At 40.1% G+C, this 15,147-nt stretch overlaps 2 protein-coding genes across 17 annotated transcripts in view; both read left to right on the top strand.

Moving 5' to 3' along the window:
* The first annotated feature begins 117 nt into the window (after positions 1-117).
* On the top strand, positions 118-8,849 carry ARMT1 (acidic residue methyltransferase 1). The gene is made up of 5 exons (XM_017821995.1): positions 118-201; positions 1,555-1,660; positions 2,203-2,444; positions 3,857-4,022; positions 4,984-8,849. The coding sequence occupies exons 1-5, from the start codon at positions 149-151 to the stop codon at positions 5,749-5,751; spliced, it is 1,335 nt and encodes a 444-aa protein (XP_017677484.1). The 5' UTR covers positions 118-148; the 3' UTR covers positions 5,752-8,849.
* A 1,270-nt stretch (positions 8,850-10,119) lies between these two features.
* CCDC170 (coiled-coil domain containing 170) overlaps positions 10,120-15,147 on the top strand; it is a 41,710-nt gene continuing 36,682 nt past the window's right edge. For 4 of the 16 annotated variants that reach the window (XM_017821977.1, XM_017821992.1, XM_017821976.1 and 1 more), the window contains exon 1: positions 14,753-14,808. In XM_017821977.1, coding sequence (XP_017677466.1) covers positions 14,759-14,808 — 50 coding nt within the window. In that variant the 5' untranslated portion in view covers positions 14,753-14,758. Of the gene's footprint in view, positions 10,254-14,131; positions 14,555-14,752; positions 14,809-14,969; positions 15,081-15,147 lie in introns of those variants that run through there. The other 12 variants (XM_017821990.1, XM_017821988.1, XM_017821984.1 and 9 more) reach the window with 8 other exon arrangements.

Below are 15,147 nucleotides of genomic sequence, written 5' to 3'. Positions count from 1 at the left end.
CAGCGCGCGCCGCCCGACACGCCCCGCCCGTCCGTCGCCGCGCGGCGGGGCGCGGCCCGCGCGCCAGGAACGTCCGGCTGCCGCGCTCCCCGCTTCCGGGGGGGCGGGGCGGGGGGCGGGGAGCTGGCGAGCGGGGGGGTGGAGCAAGATGGCGGCGGCGGTGCCGGCACTCCCCGTGTCCCTGTCGGGCAGGTTCAAGGGGTCCGTCACGGCAGCGGGGCGGGGGGCGGAAGGGAGCCGAGGGACCGGTCGGCGCCCCGCGGCCGGTGAGGCGCCGGGCGGGGCCGGGGGGCGGGTCTTGGCCCGGCGGGGCGGGCGGGGGCCGCAGTGCCGGCAGGCGGCGCTGTGGCCGCGATGCTGCCGCAGGGAGCGCCCGGAACGGGCCGAGGGCTGGTGTGGAAGCGTCGCTGTGCTCCTGATGTCGCTGTTCGGCCCTGGGACCCCGACTCGCCGGGTGGAAATCCTGCAATAAAAATAACTCTCCGGGCCGTGTTGGCGCTCTCTGTAGGGCTGGTTACGTTCTGCTCGTTGTCCTCCTCAAACATAAACGGGGTTTCGGGGAAATGTAAATGAAGTGTGTATTGCAGAGTGCGTGAGTGTGGATTTTCGTGTCGGTAGGAGATACATGTTAAACTTTTAACATGTCTCTATCCTTTTAATTTGATCTTTCCCTGACTGCATCAGGGCAACTGAACAATTAAAGAACACGTTTTAGCACTGAATTAGCTGCAATTTTTCTCTGTTTTGGCAGGACAAATAATTTAGCATTTTCTTCCTTGAAAAGACTGCTGTTTTTCTTTAAAAGCAGACCTAAGAACCTGACCCATTTGAGGGGTTTTATTACTGTTACTACTGTCCACTGCTTTAGAGGCACATAAAGTTACTTTTAAGACTGTTGTGTTTTAACCCCAGCTGGCAGTCAAGGACAACACAGCTGCCCTCTTACTCAGCCCCTAGTAGGGTGGAGGGGGACAGAATGGGAAGGGTAAAAGTGAGAATACTTGTGGGGTGAGATAAGAACAGTTTAATAATTGAAATAATGTTACATTATAATGGAAAGAAAAAGAACAAAGAGAACCTAAGAAAAACAAATGAAGCCAATGAAAACAGTTGATCACCACCAGCTGACTGATGCCCAGCCAGTACCCAGGCAGTGACCCCCCAGCCAACTTTTCCTCCTGGTTTCCACTGCTCAACATGACACCATATGGTATGGGGTATCCCTTGGGTCAGTTGGGGTCAGCTGTCCCAACTCTGTCCCCTTCCAGCTCCTTGTGCACCCCCAGCCTGCTCGCTGGTAAGATGGTGTGCTAGTAGGAAAGACAGAGAAGGCCTTGACTCTGGGTAAGCCGAACTCAGCAGTATTGAAAACATCCCTGTGTTATCAACACTGCCTCCAACACAACTCAAAACACAGCCCCAAACCAGCTACTGTGAAGAAAATTAACTCTACCCTAGCCCAAACCAGCACAAAGACCTTGCATTTGTTTTTACAAAGGGAAGCTCTTTCATCATTTGCTGTCAATAATAAAAATTTGTTCCTCTCCCTTTTAGATCCTTTGCATATTTTACAATTAAAGACAGACTGCCACAGATCCTCACAAGAGTTATTGATACTCTGCATCGACATAAAAATGAATTTTTTGAAGAACATGGTGAGGTAAGAGTAAGGTCTCTTTTCTTCCCTGATGTTTTTCCTCCCTAACCCTTGAGACCCCTTCTCTGCCTTGTTTTTACTGGTTTCTTACTACAATTGTTACTTGTCTGTCTCAATCTTTTTGTCTGTTTGTTTTTTTAAAAATCATCTCTTTCTTGTAACTGTTTTTGATTAGTTCTGTAATTCACTTCTCTGTCTAACCTTTTTGTGGTCTGTCGTTTCTGCAACTGCTGCACTTCCTTGGGTTTTTGTGTTGATGCAGTGTTTGATAGACCGTAGCACTTTCTGTGTTTCAATACTTTCTTCCTCTCTAATAAGAAAAAAGTCCAATCTAAAAAGAAGTTCCATATGCAATTCGTTTTAGGATGTTAAGTCTAAAATGAGCTTTATTCACCAAAATATGTTTTGTTGAATCAAGCTATGATTTGTTAGGGACTTGCCTTTGGCAATTAAAACTTACCACTTACATAATTAGTGAAAAGTTGATCTGTGTCTCTACAGGAATAAATGTTCAAATAGGAACTTTTGTTCTCCGCTTATTTCAGAAGGGTGTCGAAGCAGAGAAGAGAGCTATATCTTTCCTCTCCAAACTGCGGAATGAACTGCAAACAGACAAACCGGTGACCCCTTTGGAAGATGAGCTGCCTGATGCTGCGCTGTGGAACCAATACCTGGACTACCAACGAAATTTATCAAATGGAAATGGAGAACCAAGTTGGTTTCAGTCCCCTTGGTTGTTTGTAGAGTGTTATATGTATCGAAGAATTCATGCAGCATTAGCACAGAAGTAAGTATTTACTAGCTTGGTGTGCCACTTTGAAAAACATTGTTCTTTCCCATTTCTATTTTAGGAAGAAGAAAGACAGCTGAGGAGTAAGATAAAGGAAAATATTAAACTTTTACCATATTCCTTTTTCCTTGTCTCATACTTCAATTAAAATTAATACCTTTTCTTCTTCCATACAGCAGAATTTGCTTCAGTTTTAAGGAGTTGATCTACTTGAAAACTCTTAAGCTTGACTGCATAGCCTGACCTTCTTGCAGACTAATCTGAATTGAGATATGAAAATCAAGTAGCATTTCTAAAAGGTTTCTTAGCCTAGAATTCTCTCTTAAGCCTAAAACAGGGAATGTGAGAGCCACAAATCTGTTTTGTCGCTTGAAATCTGAAGTTACCATTTGAGAACTGTTTTTATAGCAGTTTACCCACCTTAAGCAGCCCCTGTTGTTCAATCTACACCAGCTTCTTCGTTACAGCAGTGCACGCAGACCATGTGTTGCATCAAACTCTGGGAGCTGATCCTGGTTAAAAATAACTCTGCAGGAAAAACTTGTGCTTGGTACTGTGGAGAGGTGCCAGTACGATGACATGGGGTAGGAGTGAAAAGTTTAACTTCCCATTGCTGTCAAAAGAATTTGAAAGCTCCATGAATACTGGATTTACCCATAGTATTGCAGAGATGCAAACACAGGAATGGGACTCAGTTTCTACTGGTATATTGTGTAATTTGAACTCTTGTATCAAAAGTTTCAAATATGAGATGGATCTGCTTGATTGCTCTTAAAATGGTCAGTGGATACTTTTCATTAGTAAGATTTAAGTTTCTTGATCTCCATTATTTATCTCCTCTTGAGCATATGCTTTGATGGAAGTTCAGTCATTTGTCGAAAGGTGTATGTGCAAATATGTCTCATAATAGATTGGTTTATATTTCTTATATATTAAAACATTCTCATCTTTGTCATGTTAATTTTCCAGAGTCCTAGTAAAGACTTTCACACGAATAACTTCCTATCACTGTAAGAGAATCTGGTATGGGAAGTAACTTCAGCACACAAAAACACATTTACAATTGGGCCAGCAGTTCTCCACATTAGTTTGCCTGTATGTTACAGTTTTAGTTATCTGTGCCTGAAGGTTGGAGTTCAAAATGGTCACTGTATGTGCAGTTCCCAGAATTGTTGTGACTGAGCACTCCTTCACTTTCAGAGTATATTGCTGGAAATATAAAAATGTTTTGCATGGTGTCTGTTCCAGTGAGATACAACATCAGGCTGCTACTGAAAGTCTAGTATGACAAATGAGAAATGGAAAATCTAACTAGGGCCTGTAGTACAATATAAAAAGCTGACCTTTGAGCTTCATTTGCATATACTGTCATGGCAAGTATGTCAATATATTTGTTCTCCTCTTTTTAGCCCACCTATTGACAACTTTGACGTATTTAAGGAAGGAAAGGCTCAAAATTTCTTTGAATCCCAAGAGGCTGTTATTGCCTTATGCACTTACTTTCAGGAACTTCTTAAGAACATCAAGGATCTAGATGAAAAGCAACTTAAGGAGGAACTCTTTAAGCTATTGCAGGTAAACTACTAGTGCTTAACACAAGAATTTAAAATATCTCTCTTGTGAAACAATCGAAAACTTGAGGCTATAAATAATTGGAATTTCATATGGAAATTAAAATATAGCTCTTTTGTTTGTAAAAAATGTGATGAAATCCTGATTGATAGCCATACTGTATTGCTGCTACTGTGGAAATATTTATATTTTGGTTACTTGTCTTAAATGTGACATTTTCATTAACTGCTGATCTTCATTGTGTATTAGAAAATCCAGCAATTTTCCCTGAATTGAGTATTTCTCAAACGTTTTAAGTTCCAGATGACCTTTTTGGTATTTAACTATAGTTTTTTTAAAACAGTAAATTTTAACTGACACTCTAAACATTATTAAACTTCTTTGGAGAAAAATTTAGAAGTCAGTCTGGGCCAGAAGTTGTTTAAAAGCTTTATAATGACTATAATGCCTTTGGGTACAATACCCAAAGTATCTTAAGATTACAAAGAAGTCCATTAGCTGGCAACAGTGCAAACCAAGTATTTGATCAATCTTTATAAAGAGATCATTAGTGAGTACTTAAAATACATATACTTAAAATACTTACTTGGCTGCACGTAATAAGAAAAATAGACCTGCTTTAATATTCCTTTTTCTGTGTTACCACAGATATTTTTTGGAATTGCAGTATGGAGAATATTTGTGTTTTAAGCTTTGTCATCAGTGTATCTGTGTTGATCTAAATCTTTCCTCTTTGTCACTTCCGATGCATGTTTCTGATACCTGCAGAAATACAGAGCATTGTTTGCTTTCTTCCACAAAATCTCATCTATGTTAAGATATCTGTATAAGAAGTAGAGTGTGGAGTTAGAGCCTTCACTACCTAAACCAAAAAGAAGGAAACAAAATCTTTAGTGTATGTGAAGTTCAGAATGTAACTACAGTGAGACTTAGCAAATGTGTTTTGTTTTTTTCTTCCTTCCAGGTGTCATTGTGGGGCAATAAGTGTGACCTTTCTTTTTCAGCTGGTGAAGACAGCTCTCAGAAATCTAGTCCCTTACAATCCTTGGAAAACATGGTACCTTACATCTTAGTGAATGATATGGAAAAGGTTTGGTCATTACTTGTAAATGCCAAAAAAAATAGAACAGAAAGAAGTAATGTTAGAGTTGACATAATCCTGGATAATGCTGGATTTGAACTTGTAAGTGATCTTGTGTTGGCTGATTTCTTGTTATCATCAAAGCTAGCTGATGAAATCTATTTTCATGGAAAAAGTATTCCATGGTATGTGTCAGATACCACAAAGCATGATTTTAACTGGACTGTTAAACAACTGCAGTCAGCTAATCATATGTGGATGTCTAGGTGTGGGATAAACTGGGAGGGCAATTTGAAAAAGGGAGTTTGGGTTTTCTGTGACCACATGTTTTGGACTTTGCCACATGACTTCTCCAGTATGGGTGGAGTTGCTCCTGACTTGTATGCTGAGCTACAGAAGTCAAACTTGATTTTTTTCAAAGGTGATCTAAACTACAGAAAATTAACAGGAGATAGAAAATGGGAATATAGTGTCCCGTTTCATCAAGCCTTGAACAAGTTTCATCCTGCGCCTCTCTGTAGTTTGAGAACACTGAAATCTGACACTCAGGTTGGCCTAAAACCTGGACAAGGTGAACAAATTCAGGCTTCTGAACCCGAGTGGATGGTAAGTGGGAAATATGGGGTAGTTCAGTTTGATGCTGGTCTCTAGCTAAATGATTCTTACTATTCTGAAAGAGAGATTTAGTCTAGTTACTTTCTCTATTCCATGCTTGGCTTCAGCAAAGATTCTTTCTTGTTTGCACTTTTTCCTCCCAAGTGATTTGTTCTTTTTGTACCACAAAAAACTTTAATGTCGTGCAAAAATTTACAAATGGTCTTTGTATATGTAAATCATCTCTATTTCAATATATTTTGTTTTCCTAATGTCCAACATCAGCAGATCTTTAAGATGAATATGTAGTTGTCCATAATATTTTTTTCTTCATTAGTGGGTATGAGTCTATAGCTTAACAAGTGAAAAATCTGCTTCAGAAACAATTTCCTCAATCCCGCATTAGCGTGTATTTACTTATTTCAGGCTAATTTGTGCTCCACATGCCAGGCATTGCATGAAAGTTATTATTTTAGAGAAGTCACAAATTAATTCCAGACGGATTCTTTTGATGTTTGATTATAGTTTGCTGTACATTACGTGATAAGTTATTGGGTGACAGCTTGTAAACATTCGTGTAGGATTGAAAATGAAATTTAAATTTTAAGATACAAGTGGATGTTGCTGGCCAGTTTGCCTGTAGGAGGGGAGTTGTCCCATCTTGTAGGAAGATTAGTGGGAGAAAGGAAAATCTCATTTTAAGAACATTGAACATATTGCTTATCTAAGGACCTCTACCAAAAATAAGCACACAAAACCCCCTCCCCAAATAAACAAACCAATGAACAGTTGCATTAATTGGATTTTAGATTTAACGCAGACTTGAATTACAGATGGCCTGTCAGCAGTGTATGTGGTTCAAGCACTGCTGCCTCTTTCTGTTGTGGTAATTCTCTTTATTTGTCTTTATTTGTTTTTTATTTGTCTGTTGTTTTATGAAAGATGCCTTACTTTTGAGGGGGGAATACAACTCCGGTTGCACTGAGAAGTATATGCTAGAGAAGCATATGCCATACAGGTTTCCTACTAATTGGAATTGTTAGGTGCCCAATTCTTCTCTTCTACCCTGGTCTCAAAAGCTGCTGCTAATTATGTTCATACAGTAAAGATCTGTACAATGGATAAATATGGTCTAGATGCAGATGACTTTGATTATTTGTGTTTGTGTTCTTCTTAAATCTAAAGAATATTTTAAAGTTTTAAGGTCAAGTGTTCTAAAACAAAGATGCAAGGAATTTCATGAAGCAATGGGATAGTAGTAGGTAGAGTTCTGCTTTTGAGACCTGGGCTTAGTGCTCTCATCTATTTGTATCTCTGGCTTAGTACTCCTAAAGGGTGAATTTATGCTCATCCTTAGGCACCTGATTGAACTACAGAAATTAGAAATCCAGTCAAGGCAGCTGAAGGTCAGACTGCTGAAGGTTTCTTTGACTGGAGAGAGCTCAGCAGGCCTCTCGCTTTAGTGCTTTAGTTAAGTACATAAACAACACGATGAACCTGTGCACTGGAGCCTCAGTTTCTCATCTGTGAAAATGCTGTTAACTTGTTTTAAGTGCATTTTGAAGCAACAACTTTGGGTCAAGAAGGGAGGGGTGGAAACTGTAGAATATATGGAATGAAAACTTCCCACCTAGTTCAGACATGAAATGAACAGGGGAAGAAATATGCTTTGCCTGTGGACAGATTGTTTGTAAGGTGCTGACTTAATTTGCTGGAGAGGTTTGAAAGAGTGTAATGGACAAGAAAAGGATTGGTTCAACGTTGAGGCCACTCTTGACGAATAGATTTGCCCCTTACACGATCCTTACAACATGCTCAGAAACTTGGTTTCGTTTTTCAGTGGTTCTTAATGTGTCTCTGTACTCAGGTGGCTTTCAAGCTGTTAATTCTGAGAACTCACAGTGCAGATCATTGAAAATTAAAGTTATGAAGTTATGAGAAATAGAATCCTACAAAATACTAAATCACTTAGGAGATGCTGTGGCATTTGCTCAGTTAACTGAATTATCCCATTGGAGATTGTGCATTAATGTTCGTGAGGAAGAGTGCTGTAAGACATGTAATTCTTAGGTCAGCATGTGCATGCTGATGTAAGGGATGATGTCATGCTGAAAAAAATCAGTTCTATTATCCAGTTTATTAAATGAGCACTTCTCATCTTTTGCCCCGCACAAAGAGAAGTTTATACGGTAATACACAGTATGACTACATGGCTACATGAGGAATGCACAGCCATAACTTCCAAATGCTTGACTTCTATTGCTGTAATTGCAAAGTGCTATCTCCGGGCAGAATTGAATATGCAGCATACTTTTCTGTTTGTTAGTTGGCCAGATTTTTGTAAAATTTTGATTGATTCTGTGGAAAAAACTTCCAAACATAAATGGTGCTGAAATGCCTGCGTTACGTTCTCCCATGCCCCATAGAATAGAAGCAGTGAAGACAGATACTCTGATGAAGTGCTGTGCTCTGCTGATGGGTTTGCCACAGTTTAGTTGAGAATAGGAAATGCTTTTGTAGCTACTTGGTGTCAATTACTTGTGTAATATAGCTTCATGAAATGGCATCGTGAGCCTGCTGCATTTAGGTGGAATTTACTATTAGAACAACATAAAGCATGTGTTATAACAATAGCATGTGCAGTAATATAGCATATTTTTTTCCTTGACTATTCAAGAAATTGGCTTCTACACATCTGTATTGCAACCGATTGTCCAAGATGCTTGTACAGTATAACTCAGGAGCTACTGATTTGTATATACACCCAAATTTTTGGGAGTTTCACTTCCTATGCTATTTGAATATTTATGGCAAAACCCAAGGGCATTTGCAGTAATTCTGAGGACCACAACAAAGCAATGGTTTTTACTTCTATTTTTGTCTTATACTTTTTGAGCAACTGTATTTCCAAGTCAATTTTTGATGGTGATGACTTTCACTGGTGATGAAACAAGAGGAAAAGTAATGTCTAAGGCACAGTGAAAGCCAGTACACACTTGATAATATTTGATAATTCATCATGTAAGATATCTACAATAATTTCTAACATATATAAGGCTCCTTAAGATAAACTGATGTGGAAAACAAGTTGATTGTATGACTGGAAACTTGCAAGAATGTTGAAATAAATGATATAATTTTGTGCAAAAGTCAAACATTGTTATTCTATTTCAGTAACTGGGGAAGCCAACTTAAATTAATTCAGTTTTTTTCTCTGAAACAGATTTTATACAAAAACCTGTAAAGCATATTTATCCAATGAGGTTTTGAAAACTACAGATGGAAGAGACAGATATCGTAAAATATCCTTCTATATCAAGACAGGGCAGTAATAGGGAATTTTCTAACTTGTTACTCTATTCATATACCTGTTCAAATTTGAAAACCTTAAAAATCATTGAGAATCTCTGAAAATGTATCTGGTAATTACTTACTAAGGTTGATGCAGGTGATGGCATCATTGTCAGGATCACTTCCAGAATTGATAGGTGGGCCATGCGTTCTCAGCAAAAATGGAAATACTTTAGTGTTACACTTGCTGTAACTAAAACATTTCCAAACCACTTTGGTTTACACACCTTGCTGATGTCCCATAAACCCTAACTGTTGGTGTTGAAATAGTTTCTTTAAAGTTCATAGCGTATTTGCATTTGTGATTGAACTAAACAACTTGTTCCATGTGAGGCACATTTATCTCCAGTGCTCTATCAGACTGACAGGAAGAATGTTCACCCTGTTGCATGAAAATTACCACATGAAATGATTTTAATCTAAAAAAACCCTACCTTAATCATGTATAAAATACAAATTTCAAAATGGAATCCTGTACAGAACTGTTAGGAGTTTTTTCACTTAACAGTTTGTTTGCTTACCAGCCTTCTGTTTACCCAAAATTACAGAAAAAACCCTGTGATTGTTTTTATTCAAACATAAGTCCAAAATCAGCTAACACCTATGGATCTTAAAATAAAACTGTGAAAATGTGCTGGTTAAAATGGTCCTTTTCTTTCTTTCTTATGTGCCGGGGTGGAACACATGTGAGGAAAAAAATTTCCTATACCATGGACTGTTTATGTTTTCTTATTTGGTTCTGAAGTTTTTTTCCTAAAAAAGGTACATTTTTATTCTTGCTGATATGTTTCTATTTCTAACAGACCTAGAAATAAAAAAGGCCACTTAACCACATTTTTATATGAATTAATAATTAATTTATAGATTATTTAATCCACATTCTGCCTCAGCTTTGCTGTTGTGAATTCTGCAGACATATTGTGAGAAAGGTTTTTATTTACAGTGCTTTTTGACATTTGGCTCATCTGCCTTGGTTGTGACTGGGAAAGAAATATAAAATGCCATATTATGGTAATTTGCAATGAATAAACTTATTCAGTACTTGTGTTCTTCTTTTGTTGTACCACTTTTCAGTAAGCTACATCATCTAGTAGCTACATCATTCAGATTTCCTGTGAAGCCAAATTTTCATCCTCATAGAAACTAATTTTTCCTGGGATTCCACTTACTTCTTCCAAGTCTCATGAAGTAAAAGATTAAAAGCTGAGGTAAGATGTATCAGGGTAAATTTTTTTTTTTTTGCTTTCTTAATGTTAACTAATTGATTAGTCTTATACTATCATGGTAAGGCCAATGCTTTCCAGGTGACTCTAACTGATGAGAGGCCTGACGATACCGTTAGTTGCATCTTCCCACATGCGGATCACAGGGAGTTTTTCCTGCAGCTGTGGTATTTCACTCAGTGATTAATTTTAAAGGAGGACTTGGTTGTTACCGAATGTGGAGACACAGAGTCTGAGAGCCGGACTAATGGGTGGAGGCAAAGAGGCAGAAGTAGCCAGGCCTCCTGTTGGGGCAGGGGCTGTACAGAAGCACTGTGTGTTCAGTGAGGTGCTGTGTAATGCTGGCACGGGGCACAGGGGCATCTCCTGACAAGCACCCCTGCAGCTCAGGCACCTGCAGAGAAGGGCTTTCTCCCCTCTTACCTGCTAACATACAGAACACTGTTCAGGAGGTAGTCACAGTGTCCTTGAAGTTCAGCAAGGCTTAATCTTCACAATGCTTGTGTATATTAATGCAGCAGAGAAGGACCTGCAAACTGGTAAATCCATGCTTTCCTTCAGTGGTGGTGTGTACAGAAAGGCTGTTCAGGAAACAGAATCAGCTTTTAACAACCATTTGTGGCCTGGAATAGGTTTCAGCTCTTAACTCCCACTTCCCAAGAAGATATCTTAACTGTTATAGGTCAGGAAATGCACTGTGTTCTGATCCTAGATAGGTTATATGCATACATAATTGTTAATTTTGGTCTAGGATCTGTGTAAAATGCAGAACAATTCTGGAAAAAGGGCTAGAGTCCAGGAGCGTTCCCTCAAGCTAGCTGAAGGGACTCTTCACCTACTTTTCCTTCTGTCCAGTGACTCTTGTGTTATTTGCATTACAATTCTATTTCAGCCCAGGGATTATGTGTACCTGTGGCCTAAGGTTAGGGAATTAGGAGACAGGTAAATTCCTGAAGAGAGAGAAGGGCCTACCACCTGCAGCAAGGGTTCTATGTGACCAAAGAACATCCTCGTTTTTCCATAGTTGGCTGTATTCTTGTTTTCAAGCGATCCTGATTAGAGCTACACTTGAATGCCTTTGGCATTTTGTTGGATATGCAGCTTTGACTGCATCCCTGGCCCTAGGAGGTTTTGCTGCTATTTTGCTGGGTCCTGATGGAAAGCGCTAGCAGGAGCTAGTTGCGCAGTGCATATCAGGGAGTTAAACTTAAAAGATTTTTGGGGAAAAAAGGACTCTTATTTTGGTTAGGCAGAAGAACAGATGAACTTAATCAAACTAGTTAATCCTTCTTAAGATAGTCCACTATCAGATTTACAATAGTAACTGTTATCAGACACAATTTACCTACACTCAATTTACACATCTTAAACCTTGAAGTAGGTAAGCTGAGGATAAGAAACCCCTCAAGAAAGCTTTCTCCACTACAGGATGATACTAGTGATTTGAGGGAGTAGAGGAGGAGCACAGCTTGGTGGGACATACTCTGCTTTTGGAGTGGATACCTTCTGGAAAAGGAGCAAATTAGTACCTTGGAAAGTAATGCCCATGAGTTTTATGCCAAATATTTGTTAAAATGTGGCCGTTCTAACTATTCTAGCTGAATTAGGAGATGATTTAAGTCCTGTGGATTAATTTCCCTTGAACCTCTTTCTATTTTAATGTTGCTAGTGTACAATTCTTTTGACGTCAGCCATAGCTGCTTTTAGGTAATGAGTATATATGTGTTCAGGAAATCATTTGGAATTCGTATACATGAGAAAATACAAATACTTCACCTTCTCAAGATGGTGCTGATGCTTTGAGGTTAATAAATTTTTTTTATAGTGTTAGTAAAAAAAGGACATTTTGAGTTAAAAACTAATATTAAATATTTTGATTCAGTCTTTTAATCACTTATTAAAATAAATTTAAATTACAAGATTTGTGAGCAGTAGAATTAATGAACATCATTTTAGCCTTTGGCATACTAAGCACTTTGAAAGGCGACTTCTGCTAATTTGTGTCGCATGCTAAGGGAATCTCTGGTTCAAGTGACCAGAAATTTGGTACCATTGGGGTACTTCAGACACTTCCTCTCCATCCATCTATATCCTACAAGATGCAAAGGATGTCTCTTTCATTGAGTGAGGGGCAAGCTATCCACATCATCACATGGCTTTTAGCTTTGAAATTTTTCTTATATATCCATTCTCATTTACATACAGAAAATTCAGTTAGGAGCAGATATTTCAATACCTACAGAATCTCAACTGGTATATTTTTGAGTGTACGGAGTACTGGGTTTGGGGTTTCATTATCCCAGGTCAGTTTTAGCATCTTTTCTCAGTACTGAGCATTTTCAGGGAAGGGAAGGTTTAGAGTAATTTTTTAATTGTTATTTTCTGTTTCAAAAATTGGAGTGGCGTACATATATTCAAGAGATTTTGCATCATACTTTGCTCAGAAAAGCTGAGAACATCCTGTCCATGTAGTTTCTATAACAAAACATGAATTTGATTAATGAAAATGACTCCTTGAAATTATTTATAATTAAAAATTCTGAAGTAACCCTTCCTAAGTCATTATTTCCTGTCCCCGTTAAGGGAAAAGAAATATGGAGTCCTTTTGAGAACTCTACTTGTAAATATTAGCACAAGGGTAAAGCACTTTTAAGTGTGAGCATTGTGTAATAAGATACTTTTTTCTTAGTCAAATGGGGCCTCAAACTGCCCCATTCTTTTTTGGAGTGTTACATGAAATTTCTACGTAATTTTTTTTCTTGCCTCTTATTGTTACTCTTGCTGCAGTTCATCAGATTCAGCATGCTTTTTTAAAGCCAAATAACTTCATAGATCTATGGTAAGATACAGCTGTATAAGTGGCTGAAGTATAGCTCTTGAACCAGCCGTGGCACTGCAGGACTAGTGATGGGGAAGTGTGCTCAAGCACATGCTTAGGCAAGTTAGGAAAAAGTTTCACAATCATTTAATTCTGCATCTGCATGCTGCTCCAGTAATAGGACAGTTTAGGCTGTAGTCAAATGCTGGGCAAATCTGGGATGATATTTTTATTCAAATTTGCAGTGGATAGTAAAACTTGTGCCAGATTTATGCTGGGTTTATGTAAGACCACAAGCACAAATTTAACCAGTTAAAAATACTTAATAGATGCAGAATGAGGTTACCCTGGAGCAACATTTTGCACCATGTGGTGGTAGCAGCTTTGCTGCTTCTCTGCACCCCCATCTGCTCTGTCAGCACTGGATAATCTTGATTCAGAAGTGCCTTACCGGGTTTCACTCCTCTGCTACAGCACCAGCATTTGTGTACAGTAAGAACAACAGGGTTCGTGAAACATTTTCGTGCCCCTATGCCATCCTGTGTGGCTGTTAGCTCACCCTTCACCCCTGAGGATGAACTGGAAACATGCCACCAAAGGAGCTGTCACCACCCCAATTGCAATTGTGTCACCACCCCAAAGCAATTGTGTCTTTCCCCTAACACTTAGGAAGATGGAGGCCGCTGCTGCTGCCTGTGCTGCACAGCCTCAGCCCCATGTGGGTCTCCATTTCCCTTGACCTGTTCCCAGTACTCCTTCCTCACATTAAGTTATTTTTCTCCCGTCCTTTATGAGTTTAGTGGCAGATTCCAGCTGAGGGATGGCATTGTATACCTCTGCGATTTAAGCAGTGCAGCCATTTAAATAGGGTGATGACCCATGCTAGCACCCCTCTGCTTGGGTAGGGGTCTTCTCTGTCCTTGGCAGCAGCAGTGAAAAGGCTTCAGCCACACAGAGACGAGGACAAAAAAAAAAAAAAAAAAGAGTACTATCCCTAGCTTTTCCATTTTGTTTTCTGGAAAACATGATTAAGTCAGCATTCCTAGGAAAGGTGAGGCAGTTTTTGACTTGTGAGTACAGAAATGGTGCAAGATCGCACTGTGCCCAGAGGCATGGGGATGAGCTGATTAAACAGCTCACAGGGTCTTCAGAGAAAATTATGTGCAGCCTCGATGCACCCGCAGGTTTAATTTTCTTTTACTGCTATCTTCAGTTTCTCTCCTCCCATGTTTATCCACTTTATTTGGGTGAAAGGTGAGGAGGAAGAGGAGGAGGTGCTCTTTCAGCTGCAGGTACTTTAGCGTTCATCAAGGAAGGCTGCTGTCCCCGGGCTGCGGAGGTGCTCGTTTCCAGGTTCTGAGGGGAGGAGGAAAGCCTGCCCGAGGAACAGCAGCTGCTGCTCAAGTGTCGTCTGCTCTGATCGCCTCTTTTGACTTTTTTGAGGAAAAATTTGAGCCAATTTCCTCAGGTAATGTTTATTTGAAGTGAAAAAAACCAGCAAAACCAAACAACAAAAAGCCCCACGTTTCTGTGAGCATCTGTTCGTAAAGTCTCTTCACCTTCACGCACCGAGGACTCTCCCCCCTTCCCTCGCCGCGGGCCCCACCGCGGTGCCCCCTCCGTCCTTTCCCGGGACGCGTTGCCAGGGGGATGGCGGCGGCCGCGAGCGGCCATGAGGGCCGGCAGGGGAGGCTCGGCGGGCTGGGCCGGGCAGCAGCGCAGGTACCGCGGTAACAGAGGGGCAGAGGGCAAGGCAGAAAGGGCAGAGGGTCTTGGCGTGGTTAGGGTTTGTTTTTTTTTTTTTTTTTTTTGGAGGGAGTTTTTTTTTTTTTGTTGCTGTTGGGTTTGTTTGTTTGTTTGTTTATTCCCCTGTTAGAAAATAAAGCCCTGGTTTTGGAAAAATGCCCCGTTCTCCCCTCACTCTTCAGTAGCATCTGTCGGTGTTGCTGTGGAGGCTGACTGACCCTGAGGCTCGTTGTAACCCCCCTTTGCAAGTAATTTTTTCAATTTTCAATTGAATTTTGCCTTTCAAACACCCCCCCTTCTACCTGCCCCCCCCAA

Source organism: Lepidothrix coronata, unplaced genomic scaffold (genome assembly GCF_001604755.1).
Source record: "Lepidothrix coronata isolate B3197 unplaced genomic scaffold, Lepidothrix_coronata-1.0 Scaffold94, whole genome shotgun sequence".
NCBI lineage: Eukaryota > Metazoa > Chordata > Aves > Passeriformes > Pipridae > Lepidothrix > Lepidothrix coronata.
This window is presented reverse-complemented; position numbering and strand designations above follow the sequence as displayed.

Excerpts from the sequence above, each read along its gene's own strand:
- ARMT1 (XM_017821995.1), top strand. The coding sequence starts at position 149 with ATGGCGGCGGCGGTGCCGGCACTCCCCGTGTCCCTGTCGGGCAGGTTC. Across the intron at positions 202-1,554 it reads CTGTCGGGCAGGTTCAAGGG|ATCCTTTGCATATTTTACAA; the intron begins GTCCGTCACGGC and ends TCTCCCTTTTAG. Across the intron at positions 2,445-3,856 it reads CATGCAGCATTAGCACAGAA|CCCACCTATTGACAACTTTG; the intron begins GTAAGTATTTAC and ends TCCTCTTTTTAG.